The sequence below is a fragment of the Pristiophorus japonicus genome, chromosome 1 (assembly GCF_044704955.1).
Source record: "Pristiophorus japonicus isolate sPriJap1 chromosome 1, sPriJap1.hap1, whole genome shotgun sequence".
NCBI lineage: Eukaryota > Metazoa > Chordata > Chondrichthyes > Pristiophoridae > Pristiophorus > Pristiophorus japonicus.
The window spans coordinates 440,901,587-440,924,161 of NC_091977.1; the positions used below are offsets into that span (position 1 = coordinate 440,901,587).

At 42.9% G+C, this 22,575-nt stretch overlaps 1 protein-coding gene across 3 annotated transcripts in view; it reads left to right on the forward strand.

The window, feature by feature from the left end:
* Positions 1-22,575, forward strand: part of greb1l (GREB1 like retinoic acid receptor coactivator) — a 398,395-nt gene that overhangs the window by 324,648 nt on the left and 51,172 nt on the right. For all 3 annotated transcript variants that reach the window (XM_070892951.1, XM_070892964.1, XM_070892957.1), the window contains 5 exons: positions 3,178-3,311; positions 5,648-5,987; positions 9,709-9,824; positions 11,596-11,840; positions 21,910-22,466. In XM_070892951.1, coding sequence (XP_070749052.1) covers positions 3,178-3,311; positions 5,648-5,987; positions 9,709-9,824; positions 11,596-11,840; positions 21,910-22,466 — 1,392 coding nt within the window. The remainder of the gene's footprint in view (positions 1-3,177; positions 3,312-5,647; positions 5,988-9,708; positions 9,825-11,595; positions 11,841-21,909; positions 22,467-22,575) is intronic.

The following is a 22,575-nucleotide window of genomic DNA, read 5'->3' on the forward strand; positions in this document are numbered from 1 at the left end:
GCAGGTGTGGCACTTTCTAAGAGATTGCTGTTACAGACCCACTCAGTATTGTTCCATTTATTCCATATGTAGTTTGCAGCATACCATTGCTTCTGTGTCACTTGATACGGATGTTTTTTTCTATGATACTGTCCATCCTTGAACATATCCTTACTTTAAGAATCGATGCTGGGGATGTTGGCCTGATTGAGGATGCTAACATTGGTGCGTCTGTCCTCCCAGGGGATTTGCAGGATCTTGTGGAGACATCATTGGTGGTACTTCTCCAACGATTTGAGGTGTCTATTGTATATGGTCCATGTCTCTGAGCCATACAGGAGGGCGGGTATCACTACAGCCCTGTAGACCATGAGCTTAGTGGCAGATTTGAGGGCCCGATCTTTGAACACTCTTCCTCAGGCGGCCGAAGGCTGCTCTGGCGCACAGGAGGCGGTGTTGAACCTTGTCGTCGATGTCTACCCTTGCTGATAATAGGCTCCCGAGGTATGGAAAGTAGTCCACATTGTCCAGCACTGATCACACCCGCATGCCTGACAGAAGACTCCCAAAGCAAGCGCTCTACTCGGAACTCCTACACGGCAAGCAAGCCCAAGGTGGGCAGAGGAAATATTTCAAGGACACCCTCAAAGCCTCCTTGATAAAATCCAACATCCCCACCGACACCTGGGAGTCCCTGGCCAAAGACCGCCCTAAGTGGAGGAAGTGCATCCGAGACCTCGAGTCTCATCGCCGAGAGCATGCAGAAACCAAGTGCAGGCAGCGGAAGGAGCGTGTGGCAAACCTGTCCCACCCACCCTTTCCTTCAACGACTGCCTGTCCCACCTGTGACAGAGACTGTAATTCCTGTATTGGACTGTTCAGTCACCTAAGAACTCACTTTTAGAGTGGAAGCAAGTCTTCTTCAATTTTGAGGGACTGTCTATGATGATGATGATGATGACTTAAAGAATCATTTGCCCTTTTAAATATATATAGTTTCCCTCCGTCTTTTCTAAAGAAAGAAAGAAGTTACATTTTTATAGCGCCTTTCACAACCTCAGGATGTCCCAAAGTGCTTCATAACCAATGAATTGCTTTTGAAGCTTGGTCATTGTTGTTTTTAGGCAAACACGAACTCAAGCTGGGAAACGTAGTAATTTTTCCATGGATCAGTTTAGATAGTGAGTGCTATAAGCTATTTGACTGCAGAGGACATTACAGTTGATCCTGATCCTGACCTCATCCACCATCCAGACACCGGCACCGGCAATGCAGCTGTCTGGAGCTCCCACGCAGGCTGCTTGCCAAGAATTTGAATGGGCCGTGTAGGCCATTAAAGGGGCCGCACACCCCGACAACAACAACAACTTCTTGTATTTATATAGTGCCTTTAATGTAGTAAAACATCCCAAGGCACTTCACAGGACTATTATAAGACAAAAAGTTTGACATCAAGCCACATAAGGAAAGATTAGGGCAGATGACCAAAAGCTTGGTCAAAGAGGTAGGTTTTAAGGAGTGCCAAAGGGAGCTAGAGAGGCGGAGAGGTTTAGGCAGGGAATTCCATAGCTTAGGGCCTAGGCAACAGAAGGCATGGCCACCGATGGTTGAGCGATTATAATCAGGGATGCTCAGGAGGGCAGAATTAAAGGCCTTGTGGGCCGGTGGGGGCAGGGGTCGGGGGGGGGGCTCGTTGTGGGGCTGGAGGAGATTACAGAGATAGGGATAGGGAGGGGCGAGACCATAGAGGGATTTGAAAACAAGGTTGAGAATTTTGAAATCGAGGCATTGCTTAACCGGGAGCCAATGTAGGTCAGCGAGCACAGGTGTGATGGGTGAGTGGAAATTGGTGCGAGTTAGGTCAAGGGCAGCCAAGTTTTGGATGACCTCAAGTTTACATAGAATGTGGGAGGCCAGCCAGGAGTGGGTTGGAATAGTCAAGTCTCGAGGTAACACAGGCATGGATGAGGGGGTTCAACAGTGGTTGAGCTGAGACAGGGGCAGAGATGGGGGCGATGTTACAGAGGTGGAAATTGACGGTCTAGTTATACTGTGGATATGTGGTCAGAAGCTCATTTCAGGGTCAAATATGACCCCCCCCCCCCCCCCAAAAAAATTAAAGGGAACATTGGTCACCGCTTAACACTGGGAATCAGGGTCCATTTTTACCTTTCACCACAAACCTACCTCTTGGACCAAGCGTCTGGTTATCTGCCCTAATTTCTCCTAATGTGGCTTGATGTCACACTTGATCAAACCCTGGTTCATTGTTTTTGGCTTGATATCACTCAGGTTGAAGCATTTACCCACTGAACTTTTGAGATACTCACTTCCTTCATTCCTTTAAAAAAATCAGAAAATATATCTTGTGTAGTCACTGAAAAATGTTGCATTTGTGCATGAGTGAGCAGACCATTTGTTTGTTTCATTTATGTGCAGATTTTTTTTAAAAAAATCCCACTTCAGTTTTGGACTGGGCAAAAGATGAACACCCTTATTTATATTAAACTAGCCATGTGATTTCTTATAATTGAACTCTAAATTATTTTCTCAACTTTTCGTATTGGTGATTGCCTGTTCCCAAACACAGCAGATCAGTATGCACAATTGGATCAGACACACAAAGTACAGGAGGCTCCTTAGTCTTAATATTTTACTGTTCTTTGTCTACCTTAGGTGTTGTTTGCATACCAGCAAATCTTGCCAAGTTTCTGATGCCAGGAACACCATTAAAATGACTAAGGCAGTAAATCTAATACTAGCTCAAGTAGTGTTCTCCAAGGTTAATTTAAACTCAAAGAAACAAAGTCCAAAAAGTAACTTTCTGCCTGGAGTATTGATTTCAGTTTCTAATATTTGAAAGGTTTTTCATTACAATTGAACAGTTCATTAAAACATGTCAAAACCATCTCTGCAATGATATTTTAGGATTGCTAATACTCACACTTCACTTGTGACCCTTGAGATTTTCAGAAGATTATTGTTAACACTTGCATTTCATGTAAGAAATTTTAAAATGTAGCTTCTACATTTTCCAGGGGGTGGGATTGTTTAATTTTCATTTTTCCAGTATTAAAAGCTTCTGTTTGGATTGTGTGGCTTGTAGCAAACTGTTGAGAAGATCTCCCAGACTGAGAGATGTTGCAGGTTATGTCCTGTCTCTAATGCTGCTGCATTTCTCCCTCATTCTTGTGTCAGGAGGAGATCAGCAATGAGGAGATGGTGTATTTTGGTCTGTCTGATTACAGCAAGTCCTTACAATGGGGCATCACAAGCCCTATCCTGAGATGTGATGAGGCTTTTGAAAGAATGGTGAATACTTTGATGGAAAGGTAAAAAGTGATTTTTTTTTTGAATGCCATTTTCTTTCATTATAAATTAATCCCTGTCTTTGGGTCTGCCTGTCCTTGTTAACTCTGCTGATGAGAAAGTCTGGTCCCAGGCTATTGCCAAACCTTCTCACCCCGAGGTGGCTATCAGGAGTTACTGGGTATGACTCTTCCCTGCAGAAAGATACCTCAGTCTCCACTTGGCCTGATTCTCATTGTGAGTTTAGCAGTGCAGGGATCAAACCCTTTGCGCGTTTTGCTCACTGTAGCATTATGCAGCACTCCTGTAATGCTCAGCACGATTGCACTCCTAGGTTTAAAAAAATGACTTTTAAGCTATACGTTAGAATTGCTCGTTCCTGAATAATGGATCTTACAAAGCCAGCTGCAAACTGAAGGTAAACTTGTCAACGTTCGCTAAAGACAATCACCAAGAAAAGTTAAAATTCGGTCTTCTAGGTCACTGGCCTTATCAAATCCTAGCAGGTTTACCTTCTGGTTGCAGGTAATAATAAAACCTGTGTACTGAAAATCGGCAGTGCTATCACAGGTCTCGCTTGGTATAAAGCCAGTTTCTATCTTGCTCCTTAAGTGGGCTGATGTGGTAGCCTAGCAGTTATGGCACTGGATTAGCAACCTGTAGATTGTGTGTTCAAATCCCACCATGGCAAGTTCTGAAATTTGTGGGTTAACACCAGGAAAAAAAAAAAAAGTTAGCCAAGACACCTACCAGATTGTCATTAAAACCACTAATGTCAGGGAAGGGAACCTACCAACCCTACCAACCCTACCAACCCTACCTGGTCTGGCCTACAATGTGACTCCAGTTTTACATTTCATGGTTGACTTTAAATGCCTTCAGGGCAACTAGGGATGGGAAATGTTTGCTGGTGTCGTTCACATCTTAACACTAAAAAAAAATGACTTTACTGTGATGGCCAGGAGTTTTCTTGGAGATGCCACCGTACGTCCGGCAGAAACACGGTTTCTGCGGTACTACCCGCAAAGTACGGGTGGCAGAGCAGTAGCAGCTTTGAGGATATCCCCGGCTAATGCTTTCCATTATCAGACTAGAACAGTTGTTTCTTGCTTCCATAAGTCCTGTATTTACATGTATAAGAACAGTTACCGCTTTTTATGCTTGAACACAGTATTTCCACCTATTATGTAGTTAAATATTTGGCAAGATAATTGTTGCTGAAATTCAGCCATTTCACATAAGGTTATGTTTGACTGTATTTGGTTTCATTTGAAGAAAAGGAAGAGTAAAATAAAACCAATTGGAGATAACTTTAACTTTTGGTGATAGTATAAAACGGACAATATTGGATTAGCCACCTATTATACATTCTGAACGATTTTCTTTTCCGTTGAAGTAATGATTAAGAATGTCAGGGATGGGAGGACAACTGGTGTGGTCATGTAGAGGGTGGAGAATCAGTTACTCTGCTCAATGTGAAGTATTTCCTCTCCAACCTTATAAAAAAAGCTTTCTGATACATCAACTAAGGCTTTTATTGGCTGAGTCCATTGAGGTGCCAATTAAGTGGATTCTCATCCTGTAGATTCAGGGACGAGATAGAGAAATTTAGGAAAAAGTGCATTAAAAATGGCATTAATCACAATAAAGTGAAAAAAACATGCAAAGTATTTCATTTATATTTTATAACACAATTTACAATTCATAATTGAACAGTTTATATACATATTTTGTTTTATAAATCTTGAAAAATGCAATCATTTTTCATATTTTAAAAATTATGGACACAGAAAGTAACTCCCAATATAGCTGCATACCTAACTACTTCGGAGTCATTTTCTGACTTTTTGCTGCTGGCGAGAACCTCACTCACTGAAAGTATACAATAAAAGTTTGGGTATTCTGCACATGAGTTTCTAACTGTTACTGTAAATAGTCACCAAATCATGAACCATTGTGCGCTTGAATTTCTGATGTGTGCTCTCACAGGCAAGTCCTTCTGATGGCAGTGCAAGGTTAGAAAATGTACGTTTTTGTGTTAATCTAGTGCAGTGCTTTCAAATCACCCCACACCAATGTACTTTACTATATCAGGGAAAAGTAATCTGCCATATATATCGGAATTTCTATACTAAAATCATAAAAAACCCAACTCCAGTAAATACTTTTTCCAGATAGCCGAATGAAATATTGTCATGTTCAAATAAGATTTTACAAAAGTACTACTGTTTGTAATTTTTTTTGCGAAGTAGGGATTCTTGATTGTTAATTAAGATGAGTCCCTGCTTGCTTTAGTATAAATTAGACTAATCTTAAGGATGATGAATGACAGTAATGAGAATTCTGATGTCTTTTCAAGGTATCCCAGGTTGCATAGCATGGTGATCCGATGCTACCTTTTAATTCAGCAGTATGCTGAAGCTATGATGGCTGTGACATCAATGAATTTGCTGAGAGAGCACACTACCCCTGAGACTCTGAGTATTATAGATGATTTGATCAGCTGTCCTGGAAAAGATAAGATTGGTCGCGGACATATGCTTTTGATACGAGTTCCATCAGTGCAGCTAGCAATGCTTGCCAAGGAGCGACTTCAGGATGTTCGAGATAAGCTTGGTCTACAGTATCGGTTTGAAGTACTTCTGGGCAACCCTGCCACAGAACTCAATGTCGCCAAGCACTTTGTTACACGAATGAAGGTAGGAACATTTTTTAAAGAAGTTCTGAAGGAGGAAAGAAAAGAAACTTCCTAGTACAATAGAAATGTAGGTGTATTGATAAGAACATATGAAAGCATGGAATGAGAAAAAAACATTCCTTCTGCAAACTGTGTACAAATTGTCCTGTCACAGACTACTTAATCCATTGAATCTCCCAAAGGAGGTGTTCACACACAGATACGACCTTCCATCATCTCTTCCTCTCTGACCCCCTAAGGCAATCAAATATCAGGAGACCACCGTAACTCATGAACCTTATTATACCCAGCTACCCTGCAACTTATTCTCTGTAACTTGAAGTGACCTCCTGTCTCAGGTACTTGTCCAGCTCCCATTTGAAGACCTGTAGGGGATCCATACTCATCGCATGCTTCAGTAATCTATTCCAGAAGGTGATCTCTTATAAGAAATACTTCCTAACATGTAACCTAACTCTTTGCTATGAACTTTATACATGCACCTCATAGTTCTCCAATCCCTATCTATCTCAAATAATCTACCCAACTGGACAGAATCTAATCCCTTCATCATTTAAAAAATCTCTATTTTCATTAGAGAAATGTAGGCTCTAATGAACTAAGCCTACATTTCTCTAATGAAAATAGCCCCAACTCATCAATCTTATCCTGATGACTTAAAAGCCTCTGATACTGAATCCCAGCAGAAAGAAGCAAGAGTTAGTAAAATTCTGCCATTGACACCAACACTGTTGTCACAAAATGAAGCACAAGGCTTTTACCAGAATCCCACATCAAAGATTTCCTCAAAATTACCTTGTATGTAGAGATTGAATAAATGAGGAAAAATATCAGGTTCATATCATTTATTGTAATAATGATAATATGGCATTCAACTGTTTCTTAAATGATTCCAAAATTTGCATCTACGCTACCTATCTGGGAGTCCATTCCATGAGTTGATCAATCTTTTGTGAAGAAGAGCTTCCTGACCTCAATTCTTAAATTTGTCTTTTGTGATTTGAACCTGCATCCTTGTCCTACTCTAGTGTGACCAGAATGGAACATAATACTCCAGGTATGGTCTGATTAAAACACTATGCAGATTCAGGAGGGAGAGAGAAAACAGGGAATTATAGACCGGTCAGCCTGACATCGGTAGTGGGTAAAATGATGGAATCAATTATTAAGGATGTCATAGCAGTGCATTTGGAAAGAGGTGACATGATAGGTCCAAGTCAGCATGGATTTGTGAAAGGGAAATCATGCTTGACAAATCTTCTGGAATTTTTTGAGGATGTTTCCAGTAGAGTGGATAAGGGAGAACCAGTTGATGTGGTATATTTGGACTTTCAGAAGGCGTTCGACAAGGTCCCACACAAGAGATTGATGTGCAAAGTTAGAGCACATGGGATTGGGGGTAGTGTACTGACATGGATTGAGAACTGGTTGTCAGACAGGAAGCAAAGAGTAGGAGTAAATGGGTACTTTTCAGAATGGCAGGCAGTGACTAGTGGGGTACCGCAAGGTTCTGTGCTGGGGCCCCAGCTGTTTACACTGTACATTAATGATTTAGATGAGGGGATTAAATGTAGTATCTCCAAATTTGCGGATGACACTAAGTTGGGTGGCAGTGTGAGCTGCGAGGAGGATGCTGTGAGGCTGCAGAGCGACTTGGATAGGTTAGGTGAGTGGGCAAATGCATGGCAGATGAAGTATAATGTGGATAAATGTGAGGTTATCCACTTTGGTGGTAAAAACAGAGAGACAGACTATTATCTGAATGGTGACAGATTAGGAAAAGGGGAGGTGCAAAGAGACCTGGGTGTCATGGTACATCAGTCATTGAAGGTTGGCATGCAGGTGCAGCAGGCGGTTAAGAAAGCAAATGGCATGTTTGCCTTCATAGCAAGGGGATTTGAGTACAGGGGCAGGGAGGTGATGCTACAGTTGTACAATGCATTGGTGAGGCCACACCTGGAGTATTGTGTACAGTTTTGGTCTCCTAACCTGAGGAAGGACATTCTTGCTATTGAGGGAGTGCAGCGAAGGTTCACCAGACTGATTCCCGGGATGGCGGGACTGACCTATCAAGAAAGACTGGATCAACTGGGCTTGTATTCACTGGAGTTCAGAAGAATGAGAGGGGACCTCATAGAAACATTTAAAATTCTGACGGGGTTAGACAGGTTAGATGCAGGAAGAATGTTCCCAATGTTGGGGAAGTCCAGAACCAGAGGTCACAGTCTAAGGATAAGGGGTAAGCCATTTAGGACCGAGATGCGGAGGAACTTCTTCACCCAGAGAGTGGTGAACCTGTGGAATTCTCTACCACAGAAAGTTGTTGAGGCCAATTCACTAAATATATTCAAAAAGGAGTTAGATGAGGTCCTTACTACTAGGGGGATCAAGGGGTATGGCGAGAAAGCAGGAATGGGGTACTGAAGTTGAATGTTCAGCCATGAACTCATTGAATGGCGGTGCAGGCTAGAAGGGACGAATGGCCTACTCCTGCACCTATTTTCTATGTTTCTATGTTTCTATTCAGCATGACATCTTTTCATCTCTAATCTGATGCAGTTTAGCATTCCATTTTCTTTGTTAATTCTGCTCTGCAGTAGTTTGACATGTTGGGTATTGGCTCTACTTGGACCCCCAGACTCTTTCAACTTCATCTTCAGCTTTTTTGACATGGAATAGCTATTCAAGGAATATCTGTGTTGCCCATGTTTTTGACCTATAAGTAGTACTTTATACCTGCACATATTAAATTTCATGTGCTATTCTTCTGCCCACTTACATATTTTGTATTTCTTGAACTGCCTCCTCAGAATCAGCTGCCCTTCCTTGTTTGAAATCATCTGCACACTTAATTAGTTTGCATTGAGTTTCTGAACCCAAGTCCTTGATGCAAATTAGAAGCAGTGTTAGTGTGAATTGTCAGTATTGTTCAGTGCAACACCACTTGACATTTGAACACATGGAACTAACAGGAGAGGCGGGGAAATATTACTTTTAATTGTTAAGCTAATTAATTTACTTCAAATTGTATTACATAGTATTTACAGCAGAGAAACATACCATTAGGCCCAAAGGGTCCATGGTGGTATTTATGCTTCACATGAGCCTCCTCCCACCCTTCATCATCTAACCCCATCAGCATATATTCTATTTCATTCTCCCTCATGTGTTCATCTCATCATCAAAGGCGGTCCCTCGAACTAAGATGACTTGCTTCCACACGAATTCACAGATGTTTCACTGAAGGATCCGATATTCCAGTCCTGAACTCCAGTTGAAGGGGTGGAAGATGCCTGTGTGTGGATTTTTTTTAACGTGTGGTAACCGTTGCACATCAGCCACCACATGACCATTGCACATCAGCCAACCATTTGTTCATCTAGCTTCCTGGTCAATACTTATCCCTCAATTAACATAACAAAAAAAACAGATTATCTGGTCATTATCACATTGCTGTTTGTGGGAGCTTGCTTGTGCGCAAATTGGCTGCCGTGTTTCCTACAGTACAAGAGTGACTACACTCAAAAGTACTTCATTGGCTGTAAAGCGCTTTGAGACATCCGGTGGTCATGAAAGGCGCTATATAAATGCAAGTCTTTTTTTCCCCTTGAATGTATCTTTGCTATGCGCCTCAACTACTCCTTGTGCTGGCAAGTTCCACATTTTAACCACTTCCTGAGTTAAGAAGCTTGTCCTGAATTCCTTCGTGTCTTGATTTGTAGGTATGGAGAGGGTGTGAGCAGGAGGAATGGATTCCACACACCTATCAGGATCTGGAAGGTCTACCATGTATTGTCATCTTAACTGGTAAAGATCCACTTGGGGAATCATTTCCAAGGTAAGAATTTTTTTTATCATATCCTAAACTTTAATGATTGTCTACTAACTGTTACGTAATAAAACCTTTTATTAGATGTTCTCTTTGAATTCTGGTAACGTTAAATAGGAGATACTAAATACCTTTCAGTAATTGTAAAACAATAATCCAGTTGAGGGATTCAGAATATTACAGTCTCATAATTTATATTTATCATTTGGATTCTAAATGTAGATAACCATCATCCAATTCACTAAAGGATATAGGGTTAGAATTTTTACGGGCCTTCCTCGATCTCTGATGTAAGATTGACAGAAACACTGGAGAAACAGCAACTAACTTTTTACTTCTCCAATTTTTCTTCCCTTACTTTTTCCTTCTCTTTTGAAGGCACTGAGGCCTAGAAATTCGATAAAAGCCCAAAAACGGGCAGTGCACCGCGGGCCAAGATTAACTCCGCCCATAAAAAGAGCGCAGGCAGCACCGTTATTTTGGTGCTGCCTACTGATTTAAATGAGTGAAGCACAGAACCGCTTGTGCAACACGCTCTTTCAGCCAGTAAGATCAGCAGGAGGTCGAAGGTCGGGTCTAAAGGATCTGTGCGGCGTTCTCAGGAAATCGCGATTTATGAAAATGAAGTGCATTGTTTCTCATGTTTTGTAGCTTGACAAAGAAGATATGCAAGATAAATCAAAGCCTAAAAATACACTAATCTATCAGATTTTAAAGAATGCAACCTGCAGTTTAGCTGAATTCTATGTTTAATTCAACTGCTGACACTCTCAAATATTTAGCCGGCTAATTTGTCAACTACAATTATTAATCAAAAAAAGTCAGAATTAACTGATTAAATGACTGCAATTTGGGTGGAATCATTCTCGCAGTTTGAGGTTCCAAATACTTGAAGTTATGAAAACTCATACTACATGTGTCACAAAATTTCTGATTACACTATCTCGAGCAAACAATGTCAATAATATTTGAAATAGTGATCAGTGAGGAATGCAAACATGTCACAGAGCCTGGGTTCAGTGGGGCTGCACATACTCTGTATAGTTATTGAAGACTTCTCAGAGATCTATAGATCTCCGCCACTTACTCCCGGGTCTACTCGCTGGCAACGGCTGCACGCACTGGCACGCTTTGGAGAAGCCGGTAAAAGGAGTGGCGTCATCCAAAATCACTCAGCTGTGTCAATTCGCCATTGAATGCCAATTGATGGCGCCCTCTTGATCATTAAAATATTTGAGGTGAGTGCAGGCAATGGTAGCACTACCGACTTGCCCAATATGGTGGCTGTCGCATTCCTTGCTGGAAGTGGGCGGAAGTGAGGTGGCCGCCATTTTTGCTTTAAATCTGGCGCTAAAGGTACCAACTTCTCGGCCCAAGCATTGCTGGGATATAGTTCCTCTGATGCTTTCAGCATTCAGGTACCTCACATAGTTGACCAGTGACTATTGGCAGACTATTTTGGCAGTGACTATTGGCAGACTATTTTACCATGGAGGGCATTATAGTTAAGCCAAAACTTACTTTCACCTAGTGCCTGTCCTAACACACACACACACACATGTGCATATTTTCCAGCACAGGTCATTAGGTAAGGAACATTAAAGCCAGCTGATTTCTTCTCCTTTCTAGATCAGGGGCATAGACATGTATTGTAGACCATCAAGAGCACACGCTTTGATGATGTAGAATCTCAAAATAACATGTACTTTAACGATGTAGGACATTTAAGGATTTTTTTTTTGTTTGACAATTTGTGACTTACTTCAATCTTTTTATTAAGGTCCATGAAGTACTGTGACCTTAGGTTAATCGACTCCAGCTACCTGACACGCACAACCCTTGAGCAAGAGATAGGCCTCGCTTGTGGCTATGTTTCTAAAAGTGCTGTCAGAGAAACTATGGCAGTTCTGGAGCAAACAGAGAAGGAGCAGGAAAAAGTTCTTATCAGTGAGAATGAATCTGATGAATTACAGATTGATCTAGAGAGGCCACAAAGTAACAGCAGTGCTGTCACTGGAACCTCAGGTTAGTATGCTCGATGATCAGTGTGCCTGCAGATTCCTCAGATTTGGCCAAGTAGATGGATATTCGAGGCCCACATTTTTATGCATTTTGTCAACATTTATTGTTTATATATTTTCTTAACACCTATTTCTCTCGGTTTAAGGCTTTTATCAGTCATCCTATTTTTCTGTGATCTTTCTTTACATAGAAAACCCGCATTAGAAATGTCTGGGAAGAAAACAGGACTCAGGAGAGACTGGAGCCATTGTAGTGGTAGCAAAGAGATGGTCAGAGAGATGGAGAAAAAGGGAGAGCAGGGAGTGATTCTAGTGACAATAGTGAAAAAGATAGGAAAGAGACTGAAATTCAGGATGATAATGATGTGACTAGCAAAGAAAGGACTGAGAGCAGGGGAAACACAGAAAAAGGAAGATGAAAGATTCAGTAGCAATAAAGTAAACAAGATCACATACATAACTTACAGTATTGAGGAAGAGTAAAAAAGGAAGGAAAACTGGCAGACACTATAAAGGATAAGGCATGCTGAGGGTAACAAAGGAAAATGGAAGCTAAAGGAGAAGGAACCTGAGATTACTCAAAATGTAAGCTGTTTTATTTCTAAGTTTGTCAAGCTGAATAGACATTTGCTTCCTGATGAATTCGTAAGTAGAAATTTCTAACATCATAGGGAGATGAAAAGGGAAACAGGAGAGCTAGGATTGAAAGAAGGCTTCTTTCTCCATGCCAACTGTCTCCTTAAACTCCTCTCCCCTGTCCCATTCATCCTCACCTCCAATGTGCGATGAGCTCTTGGATATTTTTGTCACTAAGGTTAAGACTATCCATTCAGCTGTCTGCTCACCATCCAATTTGATCGTGACTTGAGTTACTGACCCGAAATGTTCTCCATCACAAAGACCACCTACTTCTGCATCTGTAACATCTTGTCCACCAAGCCAAACATCCCCCCAGGCTCCCCCCTGCGCTGGCCTGAACCTACACATCTCTCTCAATCCAATTTCTCTCCCGCATCTCCTCTTGCCCTCTCCGAGCTCATCTTGTCTCTCAGGCAGAGGCCCACCTCCTGCTCCTTTGACTCCATTCCCACTAAACTACTGACCACCCAACTTCTCTTCATAGCCCCCATACTAGCTCGCATTCTAAATGGTTCCCTTTTCTTGGAGATTGTCCCCCTCCCTTTCACATCACCCCCTGCTGGTGAAACAATCCATCCCAGTCACTCTGTCCTTACAAACTACCTTCCTATAACTAACCTTCCTTTCCTTTGCCAAAGTCCTTGAAGATGTTGATGCCTTCCAAATCCATGCCCATCTTTCCCACAATTCCCTGTTTGAATATGTCCCCATGTCACAGCACCAAAATAGCCCTAACCAAGTCACAAATGACTGGCCATAGTGCATATCCGTTCTTGTCCTTCTCCATCTCCCTGCAGCCTTTGATATGATTAACCTCCTCTGTCCTTCTTCAACAACTCTCCTCCATTGTGCAGCTCAGTGGGACTGTTCTCACTTAGTTCCACTCTTACACATCCAGTCGTAGCCAGAACATAAGAAATAGGAGCAGGAGGAGGCCATTTGGCCCCTCGAGCCTGCTCCGCCATTTAATAAGATCATGGCTGATCTGATCATGGGTTCAGCGCCACTTCCCTACCCACGCCCCATAATCCTTTACTCCCTTATCACTCAAAAATCTGTCTATCTCCAACTTAAATATATTCAATGACCCAGCCTTCACAGCTCTCTTCACAGATCTATGAGTTCCATAGATTTACAACCCTCTGAGAGAAGAAATTCCTCCTCATCTCGTGTTTAAATGGGCGGCCCCTTATTCTGAAACTATGCCCGCTAGTTCCAGACTCCCCCATGAGTGTAAATATCCTCTCTGCATCTACCTTGCCGAGCCCCCTCATTATCTTATATGTTTTAATAAGATCACCTCTCATTCTTCTAAACTCCAACCTGCTCAACCTTTCTTCATAAGTCAACCCCTTCATCTCAGGCATCAACTTAGTTAAACTTCTGTGAACAGTCTCCAATGCAAGTATATCCCTCCTTAAATAAGGAGACCAAAACTGTATGCAGTACTCTAGGTGTGGCCTCATCAATACCCTGTACAGTTGTAGCAGGACTTCCCTGCTTTTATACTCCATTCCCCTTGCAATAAAGGCCAACAATTCCATTTGCCTTCCTGATCACTTGTTATACCTGCATACTAACTTTTTGTGTTTCATGCACAAGGACCCCCAGGTCCCTCTGTACTACAGCATTTTGTAATTTTTCTCCATTTAAATAATAATTAGCTTTTTTATTTTTTCTGCCAAAGTGGATAACCTCACACTTTCCCATACTATACTCGATCTGCCAAATTTTTGCCTACTCACTTAGCCTGTCTATATCCCTTTGCAGATTTTTTTGTGTCCTCCTCACAACTTGCTTTCCCACCCATTTTTGTATCATCAGCAAACTTGGCTACATTACGCTCGGTCCTTTTATCCAAATCATTAAAATAGATTAATGATATAGATTATAATTAAGAACATCTCCAACAATGGCTTATTTTCCTTCCTGTATGCTGTTACCTCTGGCCCCCTCCTCTTCCTCATCTAGATGCTGCCGCTTAGCGGCATCATCCGCAGACATGGGGTATGCTGATAATACCAAGTTCTACCTCCACCATCTGTCTCCGTTCTTCCTCTGCTTCTATGTTGTCAGGCCGATTGTCCAACATGCAGTCTTGGTTGAGCTGCAAATTCTTCCTGTTAAACATTGGAAGGACCAAATTCATTGTCTTTGGCCCCCTCCACAAACTCTGCACACACACCAACTCCAGCAACCTCACCATCCAATTTGATCGTGACTTGAGTTACTGACCCGAAATGTTCTCCATCACAAAGACCACCTACTTCTGCATCTGTAACATCGCCTGCCTCTATTCCTACCTGTTCCTGCCTCTGTTCAGCCATGAACTTAATGTTCAGCCATGAACTCATTGAATGTGGTGCAGGCTAGAAGGGCAGAATGGCCTACTCCTGCACCTATTTTCTATGTTTCTACCTTTGTGCATCTGCCACTGAAAGCCTCATCTATGCTTTTGTGACCTCCAGACTCAACTATTCTGACATTCTCCTATCCGGCCTCCCACCCTTCACCCTCTGTAAACGTCAGCTCATCCAAAACTCTAGTGTCCATATCCTATTCCACATCAAGTCTGGTTCACTCATCACCCCTGTCCTTGCTGAATTCCTTTGGCTCCCGGTCCACTAAATTTTCAAATTTAAAATTCTCATCCTCATGTTTAAATTTCTTCATGACCTCGTCCACCCCCATCTATGTAACCTTCTCCAGCCTTACATTGCCCTCCCCCAAACTCTCCATTCCTCTGATTGTTGCCTTGCCTTCAGACACCTTGGCCATATGCTCTGGAATTCCCTCCTTAAATCTCTCCATCTCCCACTCCTTCTTGAAGATTCTCCTTAAAACACCAAGTTTTTGGCCACCCCTCCTGAGACCACCTTCTTTGTCCCAGTGTCCATTTTTTTGATTCGGTACTAAATTATGTAAAGACAAGTTTTTATAAGTTGAAATGAAGATGCAGAGATAATTGGAAAAGGTGACTGAGCATACTAGGCAGATGTGGAGAAATACAATGTATGCTTGTTAAACATCCCCCACCTCTTGAACAACACTAACTTTTCTGGTTGTTTTCTTACGAAGCTTGTATGCAACAGTTTCACTTCATGACATCAGAACAGTGAGAGGCATTCAAGGAGGAGATCCGGAGGGCTCAGGCCAAACATGTGCCCTTAAAGAAAAAGGGTGGGAATAACAATTCTGAGCCCCCTGGATGTCTAGGGACTTACAGGGGAGGATAAAGGAAAAAGGAAAGCTTATGTCATATACCGACGGTTAAATACTATAGAATCATTGGAGGAATATAGAAAGTTAAGAGGTAAAATTAAAAAGGATATTTGGAATGCTAAGAGAAAGCATGAAAAATTCTTGGCTATTAAAATCAAGGAAAACCCAAAGATGTTCTATAAATATATTAAGAGCAAGAGGGTAATTAAATAAAAGAGTAGTGCCTATTAGAGACCATGAGGGTAATCTTTGTGTGGAGGCGGAAGATGTTGGTATGGTTCTTAATGAATACTTTGCGTCTGTTTTCACAAAGGAAAGGAGCAATGCAGATGCTGCTATCAAGGAGGAGTGTGAAATTCTGGATGAAATAAACATAGTGAGAGAGGAGGTATTAAGGGGTTTCGCAGCTTTGAAAGTAGATACTGTGTGGTTGATAATGAAGAGGAAAGTCATGGACTGCAGGAGGATATCAATCTACTGGTGAGGTGGGCAAAGCAGTGGAAAATGGAATTTAATTCGGAGAAGTGTGAGGCAATGCACTTTGGGAGGGCTAATAAGGAACGGGTATATACATTAAGCGGTAGGCCCAGATGAAATGCATCCCAAGCTGTTGAGTGAAGTAAAAGAGGAAATAGCAGAGGCCTTGACCATCATTTTCCAATCCTCTTTGGATTTGGGCATGGTACTGGAGGACTGCTAATGTGGTACCCTTGTTTAAGAAGGGAGAAAGGGATAGGCCAAGTAATTACAGGCCTGTCAGCCTAACCTCAGTGGTAGGAAAATTATTGGAAAAAATCCTGAAGGACAGGATAAATCTACATTTGGAAAGGCAAGGATTAATTAGGGACAGTCAGCATGGATTTATTAAGGGAAGATCGTGTTTGACTAACTGAATTGAATTTTTTGAGGAGGTAACCAAGAGGATCAATGAGGGTAGTGTGTATGATGTAGTGTCAATGGACTTTTGATAAGGTCCCACATGGTAGACTGGTTACGAAGATTAAAGCCCATGGGATCCAGAGCAAAGTGGCTAGTTGAATCCAAAATTGGCTTAGAGGTAGGAAGCAAAGGGTAATGGTTGATGGATGTTTTTGTGACTGGAAGGATGTTTCCAGTGGCGTTCCACAGAGCTCAGTACTGGGTCCCTTGCTTTTTGTGGTATATATCAATGATTTAGATTTGAATACAGGGAGTATGATTAAGAAGTTTGCAGATGACACTAAAATTGACTGTGTGGTTGATAATGAAGAGGAAAGTCATGGACTGCAGGAGGATATCAATCTACTGGTCAGGTGGGCAGAGTAGTGGAAAATGGAATTTAATTCGGAGAAGTGTGAGGTAATGCACTTAGGGGGGGCTAATAAGGAAAGGGTATACACATTAAGCGGTAGGCCACTTAATAGTGTAGATGAACAAAGGGACCTTGGAGTGCTTGTCCACAGATCCCTGAAAATAGCAGGCCAAGTGAATAAGGTGGTTAAGAAGGCATACGGAATGCTTGCCTTTATTGGCTGAGACATAGAATACAAGAGCAGGGAGGTTCTGCTTAAATTGTATAATACTCTGGTTATGCCACCGCTGGAGTACTGCGTGCAGTTCCGGTCGCCGTATTTTAGGAAGGACATGATTACACTAGAGAGGGTGCAGAGGAGATTTACTAGGATGCTGCTTGGAATGGAGAATCTTAGCTATGAGGACAGATTGGATAGGTTGGGTTTGTTCTCATTGGAACAGAGGAGGTTGAGAGGAGACCTCATTGAGGTGTACAAAATTTTGAGGGGCCTGGGGTATAGTGGATAGCAAGGGCCTATTTCTATTGGTGGAGGGGTCTATTATGAGGTGGCATAGTTTTAAGATGGTTGGTGGAAGGTTTACATAGAAACATAGAAACATAGAAAATAGGTGCAGGAGCAGGCCATTCAGCCCTTCTAGCCTGCACCGCCATTCAATGAGTTCAAGGCTGAACATGAAACTTCAGTACCCCCTTCCTGCTTTCTCGCCATAACCCTTGATCCCCCGAGTAGTAAGGACTTCATCTAACTCCCTTTTGAATATATTTAGTGAATTGGCCTCAACTACTTTCTGTGGTAGAGAATTCCACGGGTTCACCACTCTCTGGGTGAAGAAGTTTCTCCTCATCTCGGTCCTAAATGGCTTACCCCTTATCCTCAGACTGTGACCCCTGGTTCTGGACTTCCCCAACATTGGGAACATTCTTCCTGCATCTAACCTGTCTAAACCCGTCAGAATTTTAAACGTTTCTATGAGGTCCCCTCTCATTCTTCTGAACTCCAGTGAATACAAGCCCAGTTGATCCAGTCTTTCTTGATAAGTCAGTCCCGCCATCCCGGGAATCAGTCTGGTGAATCTTCGCTGCACTCCCTCAATAGCAAGAATGTCCTTCCTCAAGTTAGGAGACCAAAACTATACACAATACTCCAGGTGTGGCCTCACCAAGGCCCTGTACAACTGTAGCAACACCTCCCTGCCCCTGTATTCAAATCCCCTCGCTATGAAGGCCAACATGCCATTTGCTTTCTTAACCGCCTGCTGTACCTGCATGCTAACCTTCAATGACTGATGTACCATGACACCCAGGTCTCGTTGCACCTTCCCTTTTCCTAATCTGTCACCATTCAGATAATAGTCTGTCTCTCTGTTTTTACCACCAAAGTGGATAACCTCACATTTATCCACATTATACTTCATCTGCCTTGCATTTGCCCACTCACCTAACCTATCCAAGTCACTCTGCAGCCTAATAACATCCTCCTCGCAGCTCACACTGCCACCCAACTTAGTGTCATCCGCAAATTTGGAGATACTGCATTTAATCCCCTCGTCTAAATCATTAATGTACAATGTAAACAGCTGGGGCCCCAGCACAGAACCTTGCGGCACCCCACTAGTCACTGCCTGCCATTCTGAAAAGTACCCATTTACTCCTACTCTTTGCTTCCTGTCTGCCAACCAGTTCTCAATCCACGTCAGCACACTACCCCCAATCCCATGTGCTTTAACTTTGCACATTAATCTCTTGTGTGGGACCTTGTCGAAAGCCTTCTGAAAGTCCAAATATACCACATCAACTGGTTCTCCTTTGTCCACTTTACTGGAAACATCCTCAAAAATTTCCAGAAGATTTGTCAAGCATGATTTCCCTTTCACAAATCCATGCTGACTTGGACCTATCATGTCACCATTTTCCAGATGCACTGCTATGACATTCTTAATAATTGATTCCATCATTTTACCCACTACTGAGGTCAGACTGACCGGTCTATAATTCCCTGTTTTCTCTCTCCCTCCTTTTTTAAAAAGTGGGGTTACATTGGCTACCCTCCACTCCATAGGAACTGATCCAGAGTCAATGGAATGTTGGAAAATGACTGTCAATGCATCCGCTATTTCCAAGGCCACCTCCTTAAGTACTCTGGGATGCAGTCCATCAGGCCCTGGGGATTTATCGGCCTTCAATCCCATCAATTTCCCCAACACAATTTCCCGACTAATAAAGATTTCCCTCAGTTCCCCCTCCTTACTAGACCCTCTGACCCCTTTTATATCCGGAAGGTTGTTTGTATCCTCCTTAGTGAATACCGAACCAAAGTACTTGTTCAATTGGTCTGCCATTTCTTTGTTCCCCGTTATGACTTCCCCTGATTCTGACTGCAGGGGACCTACGTTTGTCTTTACATACCTATAGAAACTTTTGCAATCTACCTTAATGTTCCCTGAAAGCTTCTTCTCGTACTCCATTTTCCCTGCCCTAATCAAACCCTTTGTCCTCCTCTGCTGAGTTCTAAATTTCTCCCAGTCCCCAGGTTCGCTGCTATTTCTGGCCAATTTGTATGCCACTTCCTTGGCTTTAATACTATCCCTGATTTCCCTAGATAGCCACGGTTGAGCCACCTTCCCTTTTTTATTTTTACGCCAGACAGGAATGTACAATTGTTGTAATTCATCCATGCGGTCTCTAAATGTCTGCCATTGCCCATCCACAGTCAACCCCCTAAGTATCATTCGCCAATCTATCCTAGCCAATTCACGCCTCATACCTTCAAAGTTACCCTTCTTTAAGTTCTGGACCATGGTCTCTGAATTTACTGTTTCATTCTCCATCCTAATGCAGAAATCCACCATATTATGGTCACTCTTCCCCAAGGGGCCTCGCACAATGATATTGCTAATTAATCCTCTCTCATTACACAACACCCAGTCTAAGATGGCCTCCCCCCTAGTTGGTTCCTCAACATATTTGTCTTGAAAACCATCCCTTATGCACTCCAGGAAATCCTCCTCCACCGTATTGCTTCCAGTTTGGCTAGCCCAATCTATGTGCATATTAAAGTCACCCATTATAACTGCTACACCTTTATTGCATGCACCCCTAATTTCCTGTTTGATGCCCTCCCCAACATCCCTATTACTGTTTGGAGGTCTGTACACAACTCCTACTAACGTTTTTTGCCCTTTGGTGTTCTGCAGCTCTACCCATATAGATTCCATATCATCCAAGCTAATGTATTTCCTAACTATTGCATTAATCTCCTCTTTAACCAACAATGCTACCCCACCTCCTTTTCCTTTTATTCTATCCTTCCTGAATGTTGAATACCCCTAAATGTTGAGTTCCCAGCCCTGATCATCCTGGAGCCACGTCTCCGTAATCCCAATCACATCATATTTGTTAACATCTATTTGCACAATTAATTCATCCACCTTATTGCGGATACTCCTTGCATTAAGACACAAAGCCTTCAGGCTTGTTTTTTTAACACCCTTTGTCCTTTTAGAATTTTGCTGTACAGTGGCCCTTTTTGTTCTTTGCCTTGGGTTTCTCCGCCCTCCACTTTTCCTCATCTCCTTTCTGTCTTTTGCTTTTGCCTCCTTTTTGTTTCCCTCTGTCTCCCTGCATTGGTTCCCATCCCCCTGCCATATTAGTTTAAATCCTCCCCAACAGCATGAGCAAACACTCCCCCTAGGACATTGGTTCCGGTCCTGCCCAGGTGCAGACCGTCCGGTTTGTACTGGTCCCACCTCCCCCAGAACCGGTCCCAATGCCCCAGGAATTTGAATCCCTCCCTGCTGCACCACTGCTCAAGCCACGTATTCATCTGCGCTATCCTGCGATTCCTACTCTGACTATCACGTGGCACTGGTAGCAATCCCGAGATTACTACTTTTGAGGTCCTACTTTTTAATTTAGCTCCTAGCTCCTTAAATTCGTTTCGTAGGACCTCATCCCTTTTTTTACCTATGTCGTTGGTACCAATGTGCACCACGACAACTGGCTGTTCTCCCTCCCATTTCAGAATGTCCTGCACCCGCTCCGAGACATCCTTGACCCTTGCACCAGGGAGGCAACATACCATCCTGGAGTCTCGGTCGCGGCCGCAGAAACGCCTATCTATTCCCCTCACCATTGAATCCCCTATCACTATTGCTGTCCCACTCTTTTTCTTGCCCTCCTGTGCAGCAGAGCCAGCCACGGTGCCATGAACTTGGCTGCTGCTGCCCTCCCCTGATGAGTCATCCCCCTCAACAGTACTCAAAACAGTGTATCTGTTTTGCAGGGAATTTAGAGGGAATTTGAGGGGGGGCTTCTTCACGCAGAGGGTTGTGGGGGTCTGGAACTCACTGCGTGGAAGAGTGGTGGATGCAGAAACCCTCACCACATTTAAAAGGTGCTTGGATGGGCACTTTAAAGTGCCGTAACCTGCAGGGTTACGGACCTAGAGCTGGTGATTGGGATTAGACTGGATAACCTCTTCTTGGCTGGCGCAGATACGATGGTAAGTACTGCAGGGAATCGAATACGGCCAGGGTGATCTCCTGGACTAGTTTCGATTGCCTGGATGGATCGGAGAGGAAATTTCCCAGATTTTCTTTTCACAATTGGCCTGGGTTTTTATCTGGTTTTTGTCTCTCCCAGGAAATCACATGGCTCCGGTTGGGGTGGAATGTAGAATGTGTTAGTGTAAAGGGTGTCGCAGTTGTGCGGGGCGGACTGGTTGGGCTGGGTGCTCTTTACCTTTCTGCCATTGTTCATAGGTTTATTATGTAACCTTTATGGATGCTGACCGAGGGCCGGGTGGCTCTTTGCCGGCCGGCGCGGGCACAATGGGCCGAATGGCTTCCTTCTGCGCTGTAAATGTTTATATTTTTATGATATCAATCTTTAACGTTAAATTTGGTTTGCCTTCAAACAGGTTCCATAGCAGAGAATGGAGTGAGCTCTTCCAGTGCTCTAGACTCATCACAGAGGCCTGCTTCATCCCTTAGCTCTCAGAATATTGTCAACAGTTCAAGTGATGAAGGCACTTCAGCACACACTTCAACCAGTGTAGGCAGCGAGGGCTGCAAACAGGAATCTGACTTGGAAGGGAAGGAAACTGCAAGCAGCACAGTCTCAAAATCATCCTTATCCTCTGGAAATTCTCGGCAATCTATCCTGGCCAACAAAGACTTCAGGACCCCACACCTAATTTTTCCGAGAACTGTAATTTTATCAAAGCCAGCATATCATCTCCTTGGCTCAGCAAAAAATGAACATTTATGCTCTGCCTTTTTGTTGCCTCATGCTGATATGACTTGGACAAGCTCACTGAGATCACTCTTTCACAAGGACTGGAGCTGTGAAGAACAGTCTCTTTACTACAGACAATGGACAATTCCTAGGCAACATCATGCAGACTTTAGCAATAAAAGTGAAGGAAGTTCTGGAAACTTCCATCGGCGCCGGTTGTTATTGACGGGACCACCACAGGTAATTATACTTAGCATTTCAACTGATCATTCTGGAACACAAATATTTGTCAAAGTTAAAATGAATTATTGGGATAATATTATGTGCAGAGCATGTGGCGATATGTGAT